The sequence below is a fragment of the Hirundo rustica genome, chromosome Z (assembly GCF_015227805.2).
Source record: "Hirundo rustica isolate bHirRus1 chromosome Z, bHirRus1.pri.v3, whole genome shotgun sequence".
In the NCBI taxonomy this organism is placed as follows: domain Eukaryota; kingdom Metazoa; phylum Chordata; class Aves; order Passeriformes; family Hirundinidae; genus Hirundo; species Hirundo rustica.
The window spans coordinates 44374812-44394000 of record NC_053488.1 but is presented as its reverse complement, the minus strand read 5'-3'; the positions used below and the strand labels follow the sequence as shown (position 1 = coordinate 44394000).

The window sequence follows — 19189 nt, the reverse complement described above, 5'->3', positions numbered from 1 at the left end:
ACCAGTATGGTTCATTCAGATTACTGGGGGGGGGTTAATACCTTTTTATAAAATTATGTTAAAGAGACATTAAACCACCCAAAGTAATAAAAATAAAATTACTAAAAGGATAAATAAATTTGTGGATAAAGTGACAGTCAAGTTGAAAGTTGCAAATGTAATCTTGAAATTTTACTAATGTCTATTTTGAAAAGGACAGTGCTTTCTAGCTAATGCCAAGGAATATATTTGGGTTTACTATGTAATTTAAAGGTGGTTTCAGCATCTGGAATAGAACAAGTCTCCTTTCATGTGTGAGCTAAACACATTTCTTGAAAGACCTATTGTCTTTCAGAGTCATTTGACCTCATCTGACAATTTTTTCCTGTTTATTTAGAAAGCATAGGCTACAATTGCCAGTTTTGTTATATGATGACTAACATGATCATAATATAATGGAATATTGTGTAAAAAAATCAAAAAGCTTATACTTCAAAAGACGGAAGAAGGCGAATTTCCTAAAAAAAAAAGGAGCTGTTTGACATAATATACAATCCAGTTTGATGTATAAAGTTATAAAATAGATTAATTTGATGAGAAGTTGAAACTTAAAATCAGTCTAGAAGATTTGATGATGTCAGCTTTGCCGACATTTTAGATTGGTTTATTTTTCCCTCAATTTTGCTTTTATCTGTATATGAATGGAACTGTTAATTGTTTTGCTGAGGAGCTTGGCCAATCAGATATCATCTTTTTTTTTCTACTTGAGTCAGTCAGTACATGCCAATGATGTTGCCGTAAAAGCTAAATGCAGTGTAAACTTGATAATCGGCTTATTAAATGCTAGTTGTAACAGCTCACATTATTAAAAAACTTCACTCTTTTCAGTCCTTAGTTTCAATTTCTTAACTTCTTTAGGTAGAGAAATCATGAGGCATCCTGAGCTTTTGGAAACTTAATGAAACCTGAGTGTGCTGGAGACCTGCTACTTACCTCTGTTGTTTGAGAGCTGGCATGAAAGCCTGTGCCAGTTTTCTCCTGCTTCTGTTCTGATGAAGCCATAGTTTGCAAGACCCTTAATCTGTCAGGAGTCTTTAAACAATCTGATAAAAACTGCTGAAGTAGTAGACTTGGGGAAAATGTGTTCTAGTGTGGGCAGCAGCTTTGTTAGTTGATGGAGATCACAGCATTGGTCAGAACATCATTATTCTGGGCTTAGATATTGGATCTTACTGCTTTAGAATAAATCTGTCACTGAAATGCAGTGGTTTGGATGCAGTGTCTAGCATTTCAATTTAACTTGCACATTACCTTAGTTGTGCATCTCTGTGTTTCTTCTGTGTGGGAGATGTTTTGACATGAGGCATTAGAAACTCATTGGTCTATTCTTGCTTATTCAGACAGTATACTACTGTCTGCTACAGTCTACTACAGGGCTGCTACAGTTCAAATGATTGTTGTCACTTTATGGTTCAAAAACTGCATAAAACACTGAAATGTTAAATATATGCTCATGCTGACTGGAATTTTAATATTACTCTGTATGGTGTCTCTTTCATGAATTTTCATATAGTACTTGGAGATTGTATAAATGATGGACTCTGAAGTGTAATCTCTCGGATTTAAAACAGCAGGGGAAAAAAAAAATGAGAATACCACAATATTCAGGGAAATTGTCTTGGTTTGAAAAGACAGGTATCTGCTAGGGAGAGGCGGGCCTCACTAGGAATGGGGAATTCCCATCCCTTCCCTCCAAGTTGTTATAATTTAGAAGATTAAAAAGGCCTTTCAGTCAGAGCTATGGGGAAAGGAATAACAGCCCTTTACTAGTAAATATAACAAGGCAAACAAACAACAACTACAGCATTAATAATAAACAGAACCAGGAACCTTGAGGGGCTTTGTCTCACAAGTCCCGGGCAGTCTGATCTCTTGGGACCCCGAGAGCACAAGCCGAAAAGGTGGAAAACTCCGGGGCTGATGACTGGAAACAGTGGGTTGTCCCCAGCAGGCAAGGGGGTGTCCCAGCAGGCAAAGTGAGCAGTGCTGAAGAGGCCACGATGGCTGGACTGGGGCTGACCCAGCTCCAGCAGGGCAGGCGAAAAACTCCGAATTCCTGGGCGCTCCAGCAGATGATAGAATTCCCAGGACCGCACCGTCTGTTAACAGTGGACTCCTCATGCAGCCAGCAGTCGCCTGACCGTCCACTCCTAAACCGGGAGCAGAAAAAGGCACCCTCAGCTCCTGGAGCCCCCGAGCCTTTCCCTCCCCCCAAAACTAAGTGATCTACTTCTTTTGTGTGGGTTAAGTACCCTTTAAGCATCAGTATTTAGTCTCTTAGGAACTTATGGGGCGGGGAAATTCTATAGGAAAACTTAACCCCTCACAGAAATGTGTAGGGATTTTGCAACCTACCTTCTTAAAAAATCACACTGATTTTATGGTGATCCTGTATATCCGGCCATTGGTTTCATAGTGTTAGTTTGCTACTGAATGATCTAGTTGTTAGAGATGGGTTAGGTTTTCAGCTTTGCATGCTTTTTGTTGTTTTTAACATGAATCTATAGGTTCCTAATTAGAGTGAGAAGTGTGAAGAAATGTATCTTAAACACGCAATGCACAAAAGCAATTACAAGGGTTATCCTTGCCCCTACAGCTGCCTTATGTAGAATTTGATGCAAGACACTAAAAGTTTTTAGGCAATTTTGATGGGTCAGTATTGGGAAGACAGACACATCACTTGGACCACAGCTTGTCATGAGACACATTCACATGTTCTGTGCAAGAGACTGTTTTGGAAGTAGAACAGCATGTGTATAGGAGGACAGAAAACTACCTCTGCAGGGTGATCTGATACTTCCTATTCTGAGTAAGTACCTAGCCCTTCATGTGTATTGTTATCTGGAGAATCAGATGGGTGCCACAGCAGAGGGAATCTTGCTGCTGGTATTTTTTTAGAACACATATAAAAGGTATGAAAGGTCAAAGAATGAAAATAAATTGAAGGATTCCAGTTTCTCCTCGACCTATCCAAATCTTCCATCCTGAAATGGTTCACCGTCTTGACTTTGATTAAATCCTTACCTTAGGTTTTTGTCTTGGAATTTATTTATTTATATAATGTTTGGCCTGCACGGTTTTTGAAGTTTCAGCTGAGTTTTTGACTACAAAGCTAGCAAATGACTCTGTTTCAGCAGTTCTATCATTGAAATGTCACTTTGTCCTCAGGGAAAAAATAGGAAACACCTGTCTTGATTGGTAAGAAGAACCCAAAGTGAATTTGCAAATTAGGAGTTTGCTTTTTGCATTGGTTAATCCTGGAATTAGCACTAGAATAAGTGGTAACAGAAGTTCTCAAAAAAATGCTTGTTGTTTGAGGTTTATTTCTGAACATCAAACACAATAGATGTGAGACTCTACAGTCTGACAGTGCCTATTTAATTTAACAAAAAAAAGTCCTTATTATCAGTGTCTCAATAGTGCACCCATATAGAGTGAAAACAAAATACAGTGAAAACAAATATATCAGGTAGGTACAGAGTAAAACTAGGAGCATATTCCTTCTTTGCATTTGCCCTGTCTTTCATAGAATAGCATAGAACAGCAGTTGTGGTGGCTCTACTGGGATTTATTTTGCTTTAGTAGAGTTTGGGATTTGGATTGGTTTAGTATGGAAAGATGTATTAGCACTAGATCTCCTAGTGTTAAAGGGGGTTAAATGATGTGTCTAAAAGTTATATTTCATTATGTTCTAAATATCATACTGATACTTAAAAGTCAGGCTTCTGAGGAAGTATCAGAGAGTGAATTGTTTCCTGTTGTATTTGATGCCATTGTAAATGACTGAACAAGCAGTCAGAATTGACTCTTGTGTTGTAGAGACAAGTATTTTAAGCTGTGTAACTTTCTAGTTTTCATGAATGCACGGTCATCTTTTTGCTTTTAAAAAAGAAAACTTTTTGGAGGCAATAAATGTTAAGTGATTATTCTCTGACCACTCAAACCCATTTCTGCAAACCAACTCTTTATAGTGCATAGATGGATCATTCAGTTCTCTGCTCACCAGGGAGAGTTTCCGTTTAGGGAGTTAGCAAGTAAATTTATTAAGTCTTGTATAAGGCTTTGGAGAGGAATTAAATATTCTTTAGATAGCATTTGCCGAGAGAGAGAAGCCTGTTTTATGACAGTATTAATTTAAGGAAAGGGTGGAACTATTTTTTTGGCTTGGCAAGGTTGCTGAGCCTGCCAGCCAACAGTAGGCATTGCTGACTCCATGAAGGCAAGCCTGGCAGGTGAATGGGGCCCACTGAAGCCACAGATGTTCCTGCCATAACCCACTCAAATGTGGAGTGTTATTAATACCTTGATCTACACAGTCTGAACTCCTTTTATTTTTTTAATAGTCTGAAGTTAGAGAAGAAATTGATACAAGACTGGGAAATTAATCTTGGAAGCTGATACTTTTACTCTCTATCAGTTGATATGCTAAAGCATGGTACATAGTTTTCTGGGGGTTTTTTCCCTCATTATGTATCAAGCCAAAATAATATGTCATGAAAAATAGTTGTGTCATAAAGAATAAGGAGAAATGGTGACAAATGGAATGAAAGTTCCTTTTCTACAGATAGTTAAAATGAAAGACAAAACAATCTTGGTCAAAAAAAAAGAAAGGTGCATCACTTAGCATTTTATATATGGAACACTTCGTAGTGATTTGGATCCGGTTGGAAACTCATTGCAGAAGATCAGACTAGATACATCAGATCAGCATGTTATTTCGTTTCTAATGTATTGTACTATGCCCTACGCTTTTGAGAGACAGGTAAATATGGAATGACAGAAAAGAGATCTTTAGATGCATGATATATTAATATGACTTAAGTAATACATAAATACGGTATGTGCAATGTATTTTTACTGCATATGAAATAAGATAAAACTATGTGTATAAAACAGTTATTAAAAATTACACTCATGACATTTGGGTAAATGCTAAAAAGTTGGCAGTAGGAAAGTTATCCTTCCCTTGTGATAACTTGATGATATTAACAAGTATTAATAAAGAAAAAGTTCTCCTCAATCAAAGCATAACTGTGTCTGTGTTAGAGAAGAATTATTAAAACCAGAGTTTACTACTTGTGAATTAAGTACCAAATTTTGTTATTCTGAGTGTAAGGTGCAAAGATGCAGCCTGTCCCTGCCGCTGATCTGTTGTTTGTGTAGACATTGAGGACAGTAGATATTCTGTTGCCTGTTTTCTTACAGGTTACTTTACTGAGATCCAGGGATATAAAAAGCCAGGACATCGTACAGATGGATAAAGAACATTTCTGTGTGGAAAAAGAGTTGTCACTTTTACTTGTTTTGTAAAGTGGGATAAATTAAATGGGTAAGCAGTAGGAGAAGGGTGCCATATGTGTGAATTTTAATAAAGAAGCATTGTTTTCAGAGATTTTGAATTCATAATATGGAAATAATATATCATCCCACCTGAATTTCTTCAGTTTCCACCATGTATTGCTCTATGCTTTAGTGCACATTCCTCATCTGCACCTGCAATACCACTTTCATTTGAGGGTGGCCTGCTGCAGGTAAAATCCATGCAGACTTTTGTGGTTTAGGGTCCTTTGCAATGCTGTGTGTCACGTTTCACTTAGGCTTGGATTTCTAATAAGTTTGTAGTGGCCATCTCAAAATATCTGGTGCAGAATTTGCAGAACATGCTCTTCTGGAGCTTAATGGATCCTTTTGCTTTTGATACCCAGAAAATGCAGGCTGGCACTTGCCTTTGGTGTATCTTTGTATGGGACTTCATACAAAGGTTGACTTCGTTTGCAACTTTAACTTTTAGCAGAAAAGTAATTGTCAGCCTCCCAAGGTCTAAGTGATATCACTTAATTTTTTTAATATATTTGAGACCTTGGTGTTACTCTCCATGTCTCATTTGTGTTTTTTTTTTTTTGAGCAAGGACCTCTCATGAAGAGCAGAGAGGGGTACTGTGGAAAGGAGAAAAGAATCCATAACTTGTCTTTTTCATACAGGAAGAGATCTTGCCTAATTCAGAAGTGTTGCCATAACTTATGAAAGACCTTGAGCCTGACCTCTGGACAAAATCTCTGGATAGTGAAAAGAGATCACTTCTTCCCTGAAAGCCAAAAATACAGGGAAATGAAAAGGAAATTTTACCATTCAGTAAACCATCAGACCCATCAGTGGCAACTGTGTGTTTAAAGAAACGAATTACAGTTTTAAATTTCTTGCAACAAGTAGTCTTTGGAACTATGGAAAACAGCATTTCAGTGAAATGTTTGTGGCTTTGCTGAAGGGCGGGTTAAATATATGGTATAATTAGTTTAACTTTTCAGGCAAAAATTTTAAATTGTTAAAGTTTCAAGAAACTTGCAGGGTTAAAATATTTTGCGTGATGCAACTGTTGGAGGCTTTCTGATTTCTGATCTGGTATTTCAAAGGAAATACTACCGTGTGGGTGCAAAGCGCCACTTGCAGGTTAAGAATAGAAAAAGATCAATTTTTACTTCATTTCTATGGTAACTGAAATGTGATCCAGTCTCCACTAGACTGCATCTAGTGCACATTCAAAGCAAGGCTTCTTGGGTGGGTCTTCAGACTACTTCCTCTCAAGACATTTAACACACAAGCCTTCTTCTGCTTCAGTTTCAAGATCAGTTTTTCTTTTCATGGTGTAAAGATTGCCTGTTATGTACTTCACAATCTAAATTCTTCAGCTTTTTGTCAAGGGAACAAACTGAAGGAAGCCATTAAATGATGGCACTTTATATTTCACTTCCAGGATCATTTTACAGGTCTTTTCCTCTCATCTCATAATTGTGCTCCATGTCACCCCTTGCCCTCCTAGTAAAAGGGGAAGTGTTTTGGCACAAGGCAAAGAGGAAAAAATACTTTATTAGATTTTAAACTTTTTTTGTCTATTGTTACTGAATGTTTTAGTAACTTGACCTAAACTGCCAAGAAAGATAACAGTCAAGTTATCTAATCACAATATAAACCTACTTCTGTTTCCCTCCTGCTAGGAATAAAATCCACAAGGTACTCAAACAGAGGACACAGGACTCGTATTTAGACTGACATGGTTGGGGCATTTATTTGTTTTGTCAGAAACATCTTTGAAAAGAAAGCTTTAGATGTTGCTCGGGGGTGTATATGTGTGTAGTTCTTTGCACTAGCATCATAAACGTTAATTTGTTTTATGGATGACCTTTACTCACATTACTACTTATTACTAGATTAGTGGTGTGCAAATGTATTCTAAGGGTAATTATGGTATGATATCAAGCCGTTTGAGGTATGGGTGAAGTCTAGTGGGATTAAATTTTGCTGAGCCCTGTCAGCATTTTTTATTTCCTTTTAACACAAAGTATATTATATAGTCTTCCCCTCCTGGAAGTCATGGTGATTAACTCAGCTGATCGGCCACAGCTTCTGTGGCCCTAGAGAGGATAGGGGCCATTTCCCAAGCACAATACTTTTAACTCCCAGAACACAGAATCAGTCATTCACCACAAGTCAGTCATGCAAGAACGCTTGTGAGCTGCACAAGGAGAGAGCATGGAAAGCCATAAATGGCAGAGGGAAATGAGCATAATTGCATTTAATTTCTTCCTAAGTGGGAGGGGAATGTACTGTTTTTCAGCTTCATTCAAATTCGATTTACTGAAAAAAATCAATCTTGTGTTAATTCTTACTGTGTATAAAACATTGTTTTGTGTATATTCTTACAGATACAAGACTTCAGAAAATACAACTTCTAAACAAAATCCTAGCAAAGCTAATATTTATGGTATCTTTTGTAAAAGCTTTGTAACCTTTCCAGGCATGTTCCCCTACTGCTTTCTCTTATGTTACATTCCATGTAAAGAGGCAATTTTTTACAATGCTCCCCATGTCTCTTTATACATTCTAACTGGTCATTTTACCAGTGGCTGAGACCATGTCTACAGGAACAGCACATTCTAGTGGGTTCAGCTTCATAGGACAGCAGAATAGTTGCCGTTGGGGAGTCATGATGTGCATTAGATGTTGTAATAAATACGATAGACCAAATTCAATAAATCAAAATTTAGAATTTTATTTTGAGACAAAATAACAGTCTCCAATACCCACAATTAAAAGGACAGCGTCGAACCCCGGGGTTTCGGCACTGGGTGAACACGGTAACACCCTCTGTCAGTATGTCAGTATGTCACCCCCCAGTATGTCACATTTTGGTCTGGGGCTGTTGATTTTTATACACTGGTTCGCGGAGAGAAAATCGAGATCCTAAGGCTCCCTCTTCGGAGGCAGCTTCATTAGATATTCATGTTTGGGTTCTGGTGAGTTGAATGGATTTGCACTGGAGAACAATGTCTTGATTGCTGCATCTGGGGACAGTGTAGAGATGTTAATGTCGGGCAGGGACGGATAAGATATCGATCTGATGTAATCATTCGGTCCTCCAGGTTCTCCATCTCCCTTTTCCGTCCTTTTGTGTTCTCTAACGATTCCCGGCAGAATTCCTCGTGTCCCTTTTCGTGTAATTCTTGGCATAGTTTTCTCATGTCCCTCCCGTGCAATTTTGCCCTTCTCCGTGCTGTTCCAGTCCCAGTTAACCCGTTGTATACTCGATTAGAAATAAAACTTGCAGTTTACAGAGAATGAATTACATATTATAACATTTAACACGAATTAACTTTAGGACATATATCACAGATGTCTTGTGATCTGCTCCAGCCTGGCTCAGCTGGTTTATTGGCCTCAATGTCTGTTAGCAATGGGAAAGCATCAGTTAGTCTTCCAGTTCAGCTTCTTCTAAAAAAAACCTAATTTGTGTACTCCAAGGCTAGTCTGAAAATAAAATTGAATCATGATAAATGAGAACTGGTGAAATTGCTTCAAAAGCATTCTCAGTATCCAAGCTAAAACAGTAATGTAAATGCAAGCTGGGTACTCCTGCAGGGGAAAAAAAAAAAGAAAATACTTTTTTTATTTGCTTTCACAGTGAACGATTTTGTGGCACTGCATTTAAATACTGTTCCATAGCTTCATGGAGCTCACGTCGGTGGACATATGTCAGGGGCTAACAGGCTGATGGCCTCTGATAAGGAACTCACTTAACATAAGAAACATGGTTTGATGGCATTGTAGTTTAACTGGTGGTTACTGATTGACTGGCTGATGATTAGTGAAGAATCATTTACAGTCATTCACAAGGTCCAGAACTTTGTTATTTGCATTCCAGTGATCTTAGCAACAAGTTATTTAGCACAAAAAAAAAAACGTTAAATTGATCTAAAAACTCATAAACAAGGTAAGAAAAATCCAAAATGTTTGGGTGTGTCTACATCTTCTCTGCATCAAAACTCTTTTAAAATGAAGAAATTACATGTGTATTGTTTAGCTACATAAATATGGCCGCTATATTTTAAAAGAGGGAGAGGGGGAACTGCTGCAGACATAAAACAATTTTAAGCATTTTAATTAGAGCAGTGTATTTTTATGCATCTGTCTAGATCTTCTTTCTGTGTCAACATCGTAGCATATTACAGTACGGGATGTGTAAATACAACTGTTTTTACAGGTGGAATACTTCATTTGATCAATTGATTGATTTTGTAAAATTCTTTGGAATTAGAGAATTCAGTAGTAGTTTTTAGCATAGATCAGATCATTGTATTAAGCTGTTTTTACAGAATTTTATGTGTTCCTTCTCATCCCAGCTATTCACAGCAAGCAAGAAGGTACTGAAACCTACTGAAATCTGTTTGGTTTTTTTAAGGGGAAAGGTGCAGGACAGGATTAAATGTGTTTTGGCTAAACCATATGATGTATTCCCATAGCTATGGGCTCTGATTAATAAAAGTTTCATCTATAGCTATTGAAATAGTAGCTAGTCCAGTCAAGACATGTACCTTTGTGCCTTGAGTCTGTGTGGTCTTACAATCTCATAGCCAGTTAGAGATCATTAAAAACAAGATTGAGTGAACTTTAAAGTAATGGTAAGGTTTCATTTGAGCTCAAGTAATTTTTAGCTGTTAAACTCTACTTTGTACAATACACCTTAAACTGAGATATTAGAACTGTTTTTCATGCCCTTCCCCCCTCCGCCCCCGCTTTTTTTTTTTTTTTTTTTTCCCCCAGATGCAGGCATTTTTCAGAGTATGGGCATATGGTGACTACACATTGCATGAATTGCTCTGTGTAAGCTCCTGGCTCTGGCCTAAGGAATGAGGATATGGTTTTCTTATTTTTCTCCTTTAGATGCAATGCTTAGCTGGAGGCAGGCAAACAAAGCAGCTTTAATTAGGAAAATTCTTCACTGCCTCTAATTTTTTTATTTGCGTGTTATTAGATTACTAAAAAATAAAGCTGTGACTCTGAAAATTGAGAAGCAGAGGTTAAGCAATTCTTGCCTTCTGTCACACAGTTTAGGAATTAGAAGAGTCTGTGAGCTGGCTTTTTGCCTTACTACTGCACTGCACTCTTTCAGCTCACAATTGAGAATAATGCAGGCTGGAAGTTCTCTTGAGTGTATGGGTTCAGAGTTCAGTAAAAATATGCCTGTGACTAACCCTGATCAAACTCAAGGCACTGTTCTGGACATTGCCATGAAGTATATTACAAATAGTGACATCAGGGCATGCAGTTAAGAAATTCTGTAAGTTAGTGGCTTCACAGACTGTTCTAACATGCTTTAATTCTTGTTTTGAATTACTCAAATTTGATCTGATGATTTGAATTTAGGCAGAAGTCAGTGTGTGAAACATTGCAAATAGTGTTTAATAAATGTGGAATTTAGTAAGGTTATTTACCAATGTTTTGTTGGCCTAAATATTAGGAGTGGTATCCATGCTTGTCTAGTACACATCCTCCAAGTAAAAAGGACAGTAATACTAGTGTTTTGGCTAACCTCAGAATTTGGTCTCTGTTTCCTGACTCTCTTGAAATATCTTAGAGCGTATGCAATATCCTTCCTATAGTCGGTTAACTTCTACAATTATGACACATACTGATTTTGCCTTTGCAGTGAATCTCAGATTTTTCTTTACATTCCTTTCAGAAAAGACGACGGCGGATTGATCGAAGCATGATTGGGGAGCCAACAAACTTCGTTCACACAGCTCATGTAGGATCTGGAGACCTATTCAGTGGAATGAATTCAGTAAGCATGAGTGGATGAACAGCATTTCATATTAGAAAGAATCCAGAAACACTGTATTTTTATGTTGTAGCTGAAGCATTGAGTCTTTCTACTATAAGAAAAAGTCTGTATGAAACTGAAATATGTCATGATAGCATTTTAATTCCAAGTCCTAAAACTTGCATTCAAGAACATTGAATATGATTTTTAAAATTACTGTGTTTATTGATAATGCATTTTAGATGCTATATAAATGATACAGAATACTTTCTAAAGCAAAAATTCACTCTGATTATATATATGAACCAAAATAAATGTATACTTGAAAATATACTCAGGTATTATATAAAAAAGAAAAATCCAAGTGTCTAAGAGTTGACTAGGTCTCTAAATACCTCAAGCTGTTTTAAATATAGTTCATGTAAAACTCTTATCTCAGTTTATGGTGCACACAAATTTATGTTTGGGCGTTCTTGCTGAACTTCTTCTATATTCTGTAGCCCTGTTTGCAGTGTGAATTATTTCCAGAACAAGCAGGTGTCACAAGTAAGATTTTGTGGCTTCCTGTAGAAGATAGGCACAATAAATATTTTTAGCACTCTGAAAGTGAGAAAACGGAAGCTAAGTTGGATAATGAAAATGAGCTTATGTAAATAGATGTAACTTGTATAGTTTCAAATTTCTGTGAAATAACATTCTTGGGTCAATAATATAAAGTATAGAAAATTGTGGTAAGTAGATGAAAAATACTTCTTGACTTTATTAATCACCTTTAAAGGAAAACATACTTGGAGATGACAAACACTTGTTGGTATAGAGGAAAAATCCCTGTCAGAGGTGTCAGAATAGAAAGCAGAGCTAAAAAAGACAGTTTTAATGTAGGCAAGGGAGGGCAGTTGTATTTTCAACTAGTTTAAGTTAGTCTTATTGAGACCAGACAAAAATTTTTGTAACTCAGCATGTAATGAGGAAGGCCAAAGCTAGAAAATTCAACATCAAAAAATGCACTTTATTTTCCTGGAAACAACACAATGGACTGGAAATGATTTCTAGTAAAACCTCTGTAAGCAAGTTAAATGGCCAAACACAGATTCCACTTGATAAAATTTAGTTGAAGCCACTTCCTTATTTAATGCCATATATTACATTAATATTTAAAGCCTGTATAAATTGAAGTAATAAACTGATAATAATGTGAGCAGCTTGTTTGACTACTTTTTCTAAGCATGGCTTTTGTTTTTTCAATATTTGTTGTTTCTCCTGAGGAAATCTTCCTCATTCACAGCTGAGGTGCCTTATTTGAGGTTTGTGTAGATGGCCTGAAGCTTTATTTTTCTCACTTTCTGCCTGTTTGCTCTCACCCATGTCTTGCAAAATACCCATTTTATCTCCAGGCAGAAGGTAATCATTATTGTCTCTCCACATAAACTTTTTCATTTTGAATGCTTCTAAGTAGCTTTTTTTTTTTCTTCTTTTTTTAATTTGGATAGTATGCTGCATCAGTGACCAGAGAGATTCTTCTGACCCTAGATGGAAAATATCTGTGTGTAAAAAATAATCATACCCACTTCCCCTTCTTCAGAAGCCAAATCTCTGCTTTCTCACACTGCGTATTTTCTGCCTCTTCTGTGGTGGTCTCCACATTCATTCTTCACAGTGTAAATTCCAAGATTACAGTGTTAATTTTCACATGTTCTTCTCCTGCATATTTTCCTTTATAGTATGGACATTATATTCCTTCAGGAAGCCCTTTGTGCCGCCTTTTTCTAAATTGCTTAGGAGAATACCTGCAATTTAATTACCATTTTCCCGTTTAAATTTGGTTCTTTATTCACTTTCTGTCTGCCCTGTGTCTTTTTTCATCAGCATTATTCTTTGTTATACATCTTTATGATTCTGACTGAACTGTATTCTGACTATTCAGAATATTTCTGAAATATTTTGGTTTTTTGTTTGCCTTCTCTGTAGAGTGCCTTGCTCCTTTGTCAGAGGTGTATTTAAACAGCAGGAGCCCTCTGTGCACTGTTTCTTGTTCATTCCCATCCCTTTTTTCCCTATTTTGCTTTCGTAGTCCATGGTGAAATTTCTTTCTTCTGCTGCCTCATGTTCTTCAGTTCAGTCTTTGATTTCATGTATTTCATATAGTTTTCTATTATTGTCGTTCTCAAGGTCTGTTGGTGCTGTTTCCTAATTCTGAAAGGGAGGGAAAGAAAAGGAAATCTAATGAGATATATAAGCACAGTAGTTTGCATGATCCTTAATAGGAACAATTCTCTTTCCAAAATCTTTAAAATCCTTAAGTCCCATCTAAATTAGACTTAAGAAAGAAGAGCCTTGCTCTTATATATCATCAAAGAAAGGCAATGGCATCTTTGGGAAAGAAAAGAAAACAAAAATTGCATTTCACAGTGCTTGTTCTTGTTGCTTAAAGAGCCTCAAAAGAAGGGTGCTTCAGAAAGAATGCCACCTTATAAGCCCACAAATGTTTGCTCAGCAATTGCTTTTTTGCTCAGCAATTTAAGCATTGTTTATTTGCTACAAAAGTTTTCATTTACAAAATAGCTACCGAACTGTTAATGCAGACTAGTTTCATTTGTTGCATTCTCTGTTTTAAGGGCAGCAGTCTCCATTTAAGACTGATACTTCCTTATCCAGTAACCTATGTGACCCGTGAACCAGAGAAATCAGTCTTAACTTTTAGAAGTACTCATAAAATCTCACACTTTAGCCTTGAAATTTGTGTTGATTTGCTGCTCTCCAAAATTTTTGAGTCTTTTAAGCAAATTGTTAGGTTGAAAGGTGATGTGGCCTGGAGATTTTTGTAGTTCTTTTTTGCTGGAGTCAGAATTCATTCAGTTAAAATTAACAGCATCCTATATTCACTCTTGTGAATACATTTACATGTAGATTAATTATTTTCTGAGGGAAAAAAACTAAATTCAAGCTTTCGTTTTTTTCGCACTAGCAGCAAAAGATGTTTGGTGAAGAAGATGAGCAGTTTGGTAAAATGTGAAAGTTCATAAATGCATCCCAATGCACTTTGGAACACTCTTTTTACTGAATGTAGTCTTTGATGTCAGATGCACTAGAAAATTGGCTCTGAACACTTTTCCCAGAAGAAAAATAAGATGATAATACCGCTTTGCTGTGGCTGTATCACTTATTTTAGCAAAAGGCCAACGTATGAAATGGTGTTACTTTGCATGGCTTAAATCTTTTGCATAGCCTTGCAATATGTTGTATTGTTGGAGATAAAAAAAAAAAAAAACAGGCTCTTTTGTTGCATAGGTTTGAAAAACTGCATTGAAGAATGAGTTTGCTCATGCAGTCTGGACATGTGCTTGTGTTTTGCTTGCTGTGGAAAAAATAAATTATTTCCTTTGTATTTGTAGACAGGGAATATCATGCAAGCTGCTTGGAAATATTTCTTTTGTGCTGTTTTAATACAGCTTTTCGGTGATGTTTTTAGATCTCTGTAAAGGAGAAGCATAGATGAAATAATGGCAAGTGGTGCCCTGCAGGCATAGCCTTGAGTGAATGTTATTTTTCACTCTTTGTGTAGTTGTTACATATGCTCTGGGATGCAGAGAAAAAACGGCCAAACCTTTAAGAGTCAAGTTGTCTTCCTGCGGGTACTTGGACATGATTATTTTGACTCATGCAACACAAGCAGGAAAAAACGATGGGTTCCTTTTCTGTTCAATGCTAGAGGCAGTGAAAATCACAGTAGGGTGATGTCTTGAAACATGAGGCATGAAACAGGGGTCACGAAGGGTGTGTCCCTGTGAACTTATAAGCATCAGGCTAAAAATACCTTCAAATTAATGATGTTTAGGGAAGTTGACGTTGACTGTGATTTAAGAAATAAATGCCTTGCATTTAAAGGAACAGTATCAGTTAAGGGAAGCATTGTACGTCATCACAAAAGTAGATAAATCAAAAATGTTCCAGAAACCAAAAGGTCCTTTTTGATTTAGAAGATCAAATTATCTGAAATGAAATGAAAATTTAATGATCTGAATTAGCCATACAGATATTTACAAGTTGGCTATTAAACTTTTAACATAACAATGTTAATTTAATGATGAACTTTGGGTTCATCACACTTGCTGGAGAACTTCTTCCATGTAACAAGATAGATTTTAGTTTGTCAGAGGGAGCTGATGTCAGTAAGAAATTTTTCTTTTATTTTTTGATTAATCAAGTGGGTCAGTGAAACCATGAATCAGCCAGTTTTCTTTGGGAGAAAGGAAAAACTTGCGTCAGCACCATTTCTTTCATCTCTTCTGCTGAGCTGCATGCTGAAGTTAAAATTTCAGCAAGTCTTGGACGCACATGTCCATGTGCAAAAGTAATGTAGCTATACTGATAATGAGGGAACATTTGGAAACTAAATCTAGAGAAAAAATAAAATTAGAAGCAAAAAGATGCTACATGTCACTGTCTTTTCTTCTTTCCTCTACCTCTCTTTTCCCTTCTGTCCCCAGGTCAGCTCAATTCAGAATCAGATGCAATCCAAGGGCGGTTATGGAGGTGGCATATCTGCAAATGTGCAAATGCAGCTCGTAGATACAAAGGCAGGATAACTTTGGGGATAACCTTTCCTGTAAGTATTTCGTTCTCTGTTTTAGGCACTATTAGAGCAGTATGAAAAAAAAATCATACGGCTTCATAATTATCTCCCTATAAAATCCTTTGTGTTTATGATGACAAATTGTAAAATCCATTTCTGAGTAAAAATATAGCTATAAGAATGCAATTTTTTCATAGAATGGACAACAGATTGTTCTGACTGAATTAGTCTGACCTTAAGCATGTTTTGACCAAAGGTGATGTTGTAGGCCAGTCTTCACAGGTGAAGTTGCAAAACAAATCTCATAAAAAGTTTGTGACATGATTATGGTACCATTTTTGCAGTGGTTCCTAAGATTTATGGTGTTAAAGCCAGTGTATAGCAGTAGTACAGCTGGAAAATGGTCACTCAGAATGCTCAAAACTTGGTTTAATGCTTGTTTCCTGTCTTTTAGGTTTATGTGAGTTCCTGTATCTTCTTTCCTGTGTCCTCCCTTTTGCCTTGGTGACTGCTTTCTGTGCTCATGACAAGAGAAGTGATGGCTCATTGTTCATCCTTTACGATTAGTCTGGTGAAAAGTTGCTGTTCTGCACTGATGATGCCATTTATCAGATTGGTCCAACTGTGCCTTTCAGTGGCATGCATGCATTGGCCTCTGCCGGTATCATGGCCGTAGAGTTTAGGATTGGTTGTTTCTTTTTAGTTGTTTTAAGGCAAATTAAAGCACCAACCTTAGCTTTCCTCATTCCTCAAAAATACTAATGCACAACATTCTGTTGCTTTTTAGTCTTTTAATCTTTTCTCAAGTAGTTTAGAAATGAATGAGTTTCCACTAATGTCTTCAGTCGCCTAATGTTCACCCAATTTTTGAAAGGTCTGAGACCTGTAAGCACAAAAAATTATTTCATACAAAATCAACAGAGTAGATGACCGCATGCTTTGTGAGGTTGCTTTTTATGGTGGCCTGCTTGGTGCTAAAAGAAAAAATAGAATTGCTTACTGCAGATGTGAAAAATTTTGCTGTGGCACCAAGGCCTGTTTCTGAAAAAGGACTTGTAACTTAGCTGCTTCAGAGTTATGTCTTTATTTTGGTTTTTATCCAGTTGGTCTTGAAATAATAAAGAGAGAGCTTGTATTCATGAAGCATTTGTTGTAAATGTTCAGTATATTTATTCTGAGAGCTGATCTTGAGACTGAAATCAGTGTAGTACCGTATCTAAGTGTTGTGGAATCGCTTTAGCCTATTTGAACAGAAGAGCAACGTGTTAGGCTGCTTCTTTTTCTTTCTACAATTTTTCTTAATTTACACCTGTACAGTCATTTCCAGTAGCAGCATGTCAGACTGTCTGCAATATTGGCTGAAAAGTTTAGTAAACCTTTCTAAGTAGTTGGCAGTTTTCTCTGTACTAAATATTTGGGGGCCATAGAAGTTGCTAAGAGCGACATATTAATCTGGCAGAACCGGTGCCAATGAAAACGACATACAGGGTGACTTTTTACTAAGTCAGTAAAATGCCTTTTGCTCAGGTTCCAAAGCATGTTTCTTTCACATGCTGTGAAACTGCATTTTAATATTGCACTGTTTTCAGATGATCTCTATAAATGGTCCCTTTTTTCTTACTGGTGGTTTTAGAGAAGTCAATTATGTGCGGCCTGGTTACATTAAATTTTTATCTGGGGAAAAAAACCCAAACCATCCAAACAAATAAGGCATAACCGAGCCTAATCAAATCCATTTTTATATGCAAATATGCATGTAGACTGTTGTAAATGATTCTTTATTCTATTTCTTTCCTTTCCCTATTTCACATTGCAACAGCTTGATTTAAATATGTAGGAACCTACCTAATCTTCTCTCTCTGTTTGTAAACAACACATAAAATACACAGCCATGGAGGTGGTTTGCCTTCCTTAGGTTGTATTTCAGTGGTAGATGTCACTTATCTGGTTGAATAGTTCAAATTAGGTTGGTTAGTATTCAGTGATAAAGATACTGATTCCTGATGAGATGTTCAGTTGTCTGGATGCATAAACACATGGCGGTGCAGTAATACATGTATTTTTTTTTAGGGGTTAGCATTTCAATGCCATTTTAACAATAACTCTTAAATATACTACAAAACTATTACAAAATTATTTGATCTTTGGTTTTGGTAATAGAAGCTTAAATTTGCTTGCCAAACCTATCTTGCACTTGCCAAAATGTTTTCAGCTCAATAGCCAGGAAAAAAATTGACATATTTTTATAACAGACATACTTTTTTTGTACATTGTGTTCATTCTTGAATAAAGTCAGTTCACTGTTGGCTTGTAGATATTAAAAGGAAAGTATTGACTTTGATTCAATAAATGTTTTCTTTCAGTTTGTGGCCTACCCTTTTTCCTTTCCATAAGTTGTATTTGCCTTAGAAAAACGCTTGCATCTTAAAGACAGATTTGTGATGAAAAGAGTAACCTATCAGTATCAATAAATAATTTTGCAGGCTTGAGTTTTTTTCATATCACTTGACCCTTTTGTTGCCGAATGGATTAAGCCGTCATTTTATCAGTATTATTGTTGCATTGATTTAACACATATCCCAGGGGCTTCTGCAAGGAAGGGAGAGTGCCTTAAAAACACTTTGGAAATCTGTCCTTTTGACTGCAACTCATATGTATGTTACTTTACTGATTGTACTGCAGATTAGTATGGTGATCAGAAAAAGACTTGTCACCGTAATATGCTCATCTGCATTAAAAGCACCTGCAACGCATAATATTGCCTACTCTCTATTTGGGTCAATTAATTTTTATATTTTACACTCTCAAAGTTTATTCCTTAAGCACTAACTTACTATTTTAAATTTCATGCCAAATTCTTCTAAAGACTGATAATAAATTCTTTAGTCCTGCCAAGTCCATTAAATTGCCAGTTGAGGAAAAAAAGGGCAGCTAGAGGGAAATAAGTTTCTAAAGGAAAATAAAGATGGAGATAAATCCAGGAGATACCAGTCAAATAAAGGGTTTGGGGGTTTTTTAATGCTGAGGTTATAGACAGTTAAAACTGTCTAGAAAGGTGTATCTTCAAGACCAGATGTTCCACTATAAGTGTATATTCAGTGACTGACATTAAAGCATACTAAAAATTCTGTGCTGGTTCTGCCGGTGATTAGTAGGATTACTTCAGAGGCATATCAGTGAAACTGATTTGGACTGGCCCCATCTACTTACCCTGACAGTTCATGCTAGCCCTGACATTGATTCAGCAGCTAACTGTTGGATACTGACCTATAGTAAAGGTCAGGGTCGTATGACCAAGTTGGTTAGTTTCAACCTGGATCAGTTTCTTAGTGCTTATTCAGAGTAAGCATGGGAGTGAGTGTCATGGGATCAGAGATAATCTGTGACAGGGAACACTGATAGCTTTACCTGGCTATGGAAAAACATCAAACTTTTAATGAATTTAAAAAATCCCACCCAAAACAACAAACACAAAAAACAA

General features: G+C 36.6%; 1 protein-coding gene across 5 annotated transcripts in view; it reads left to right on the top strand.

Moving 5' to 3' along the window:
• Positions 1-18080, top strand: part of CDC42SE2 (CDC42 small effector 2) — a 95726-nt gene extending 77646 nt beyond the window's left edge. For all 5 annotated transcript variants that reach the window (XM_040091081.2, XM_040091078.2, XM_040091080.2 and 2 more), the window contains 3 exons: positions 11055-11156; positions 15623-15741; positions 16163-18080. In XM_040091081.2, coding sequence (XP_039947015.1) covers positions 11055-11156; positions 15623-15721 — 201 coding nt within the window. In that variant the 3' untranslated portion in view covers positions 15722-15741; positions 16163-18080. The remainder of the gene's footprint in view (positions 1-11054; positions 11157-15622; positions 15742-16162) is intronic.
• The last annotated feature ends 1109 nt before the right edge of the window (positions 18081-19189 follow it).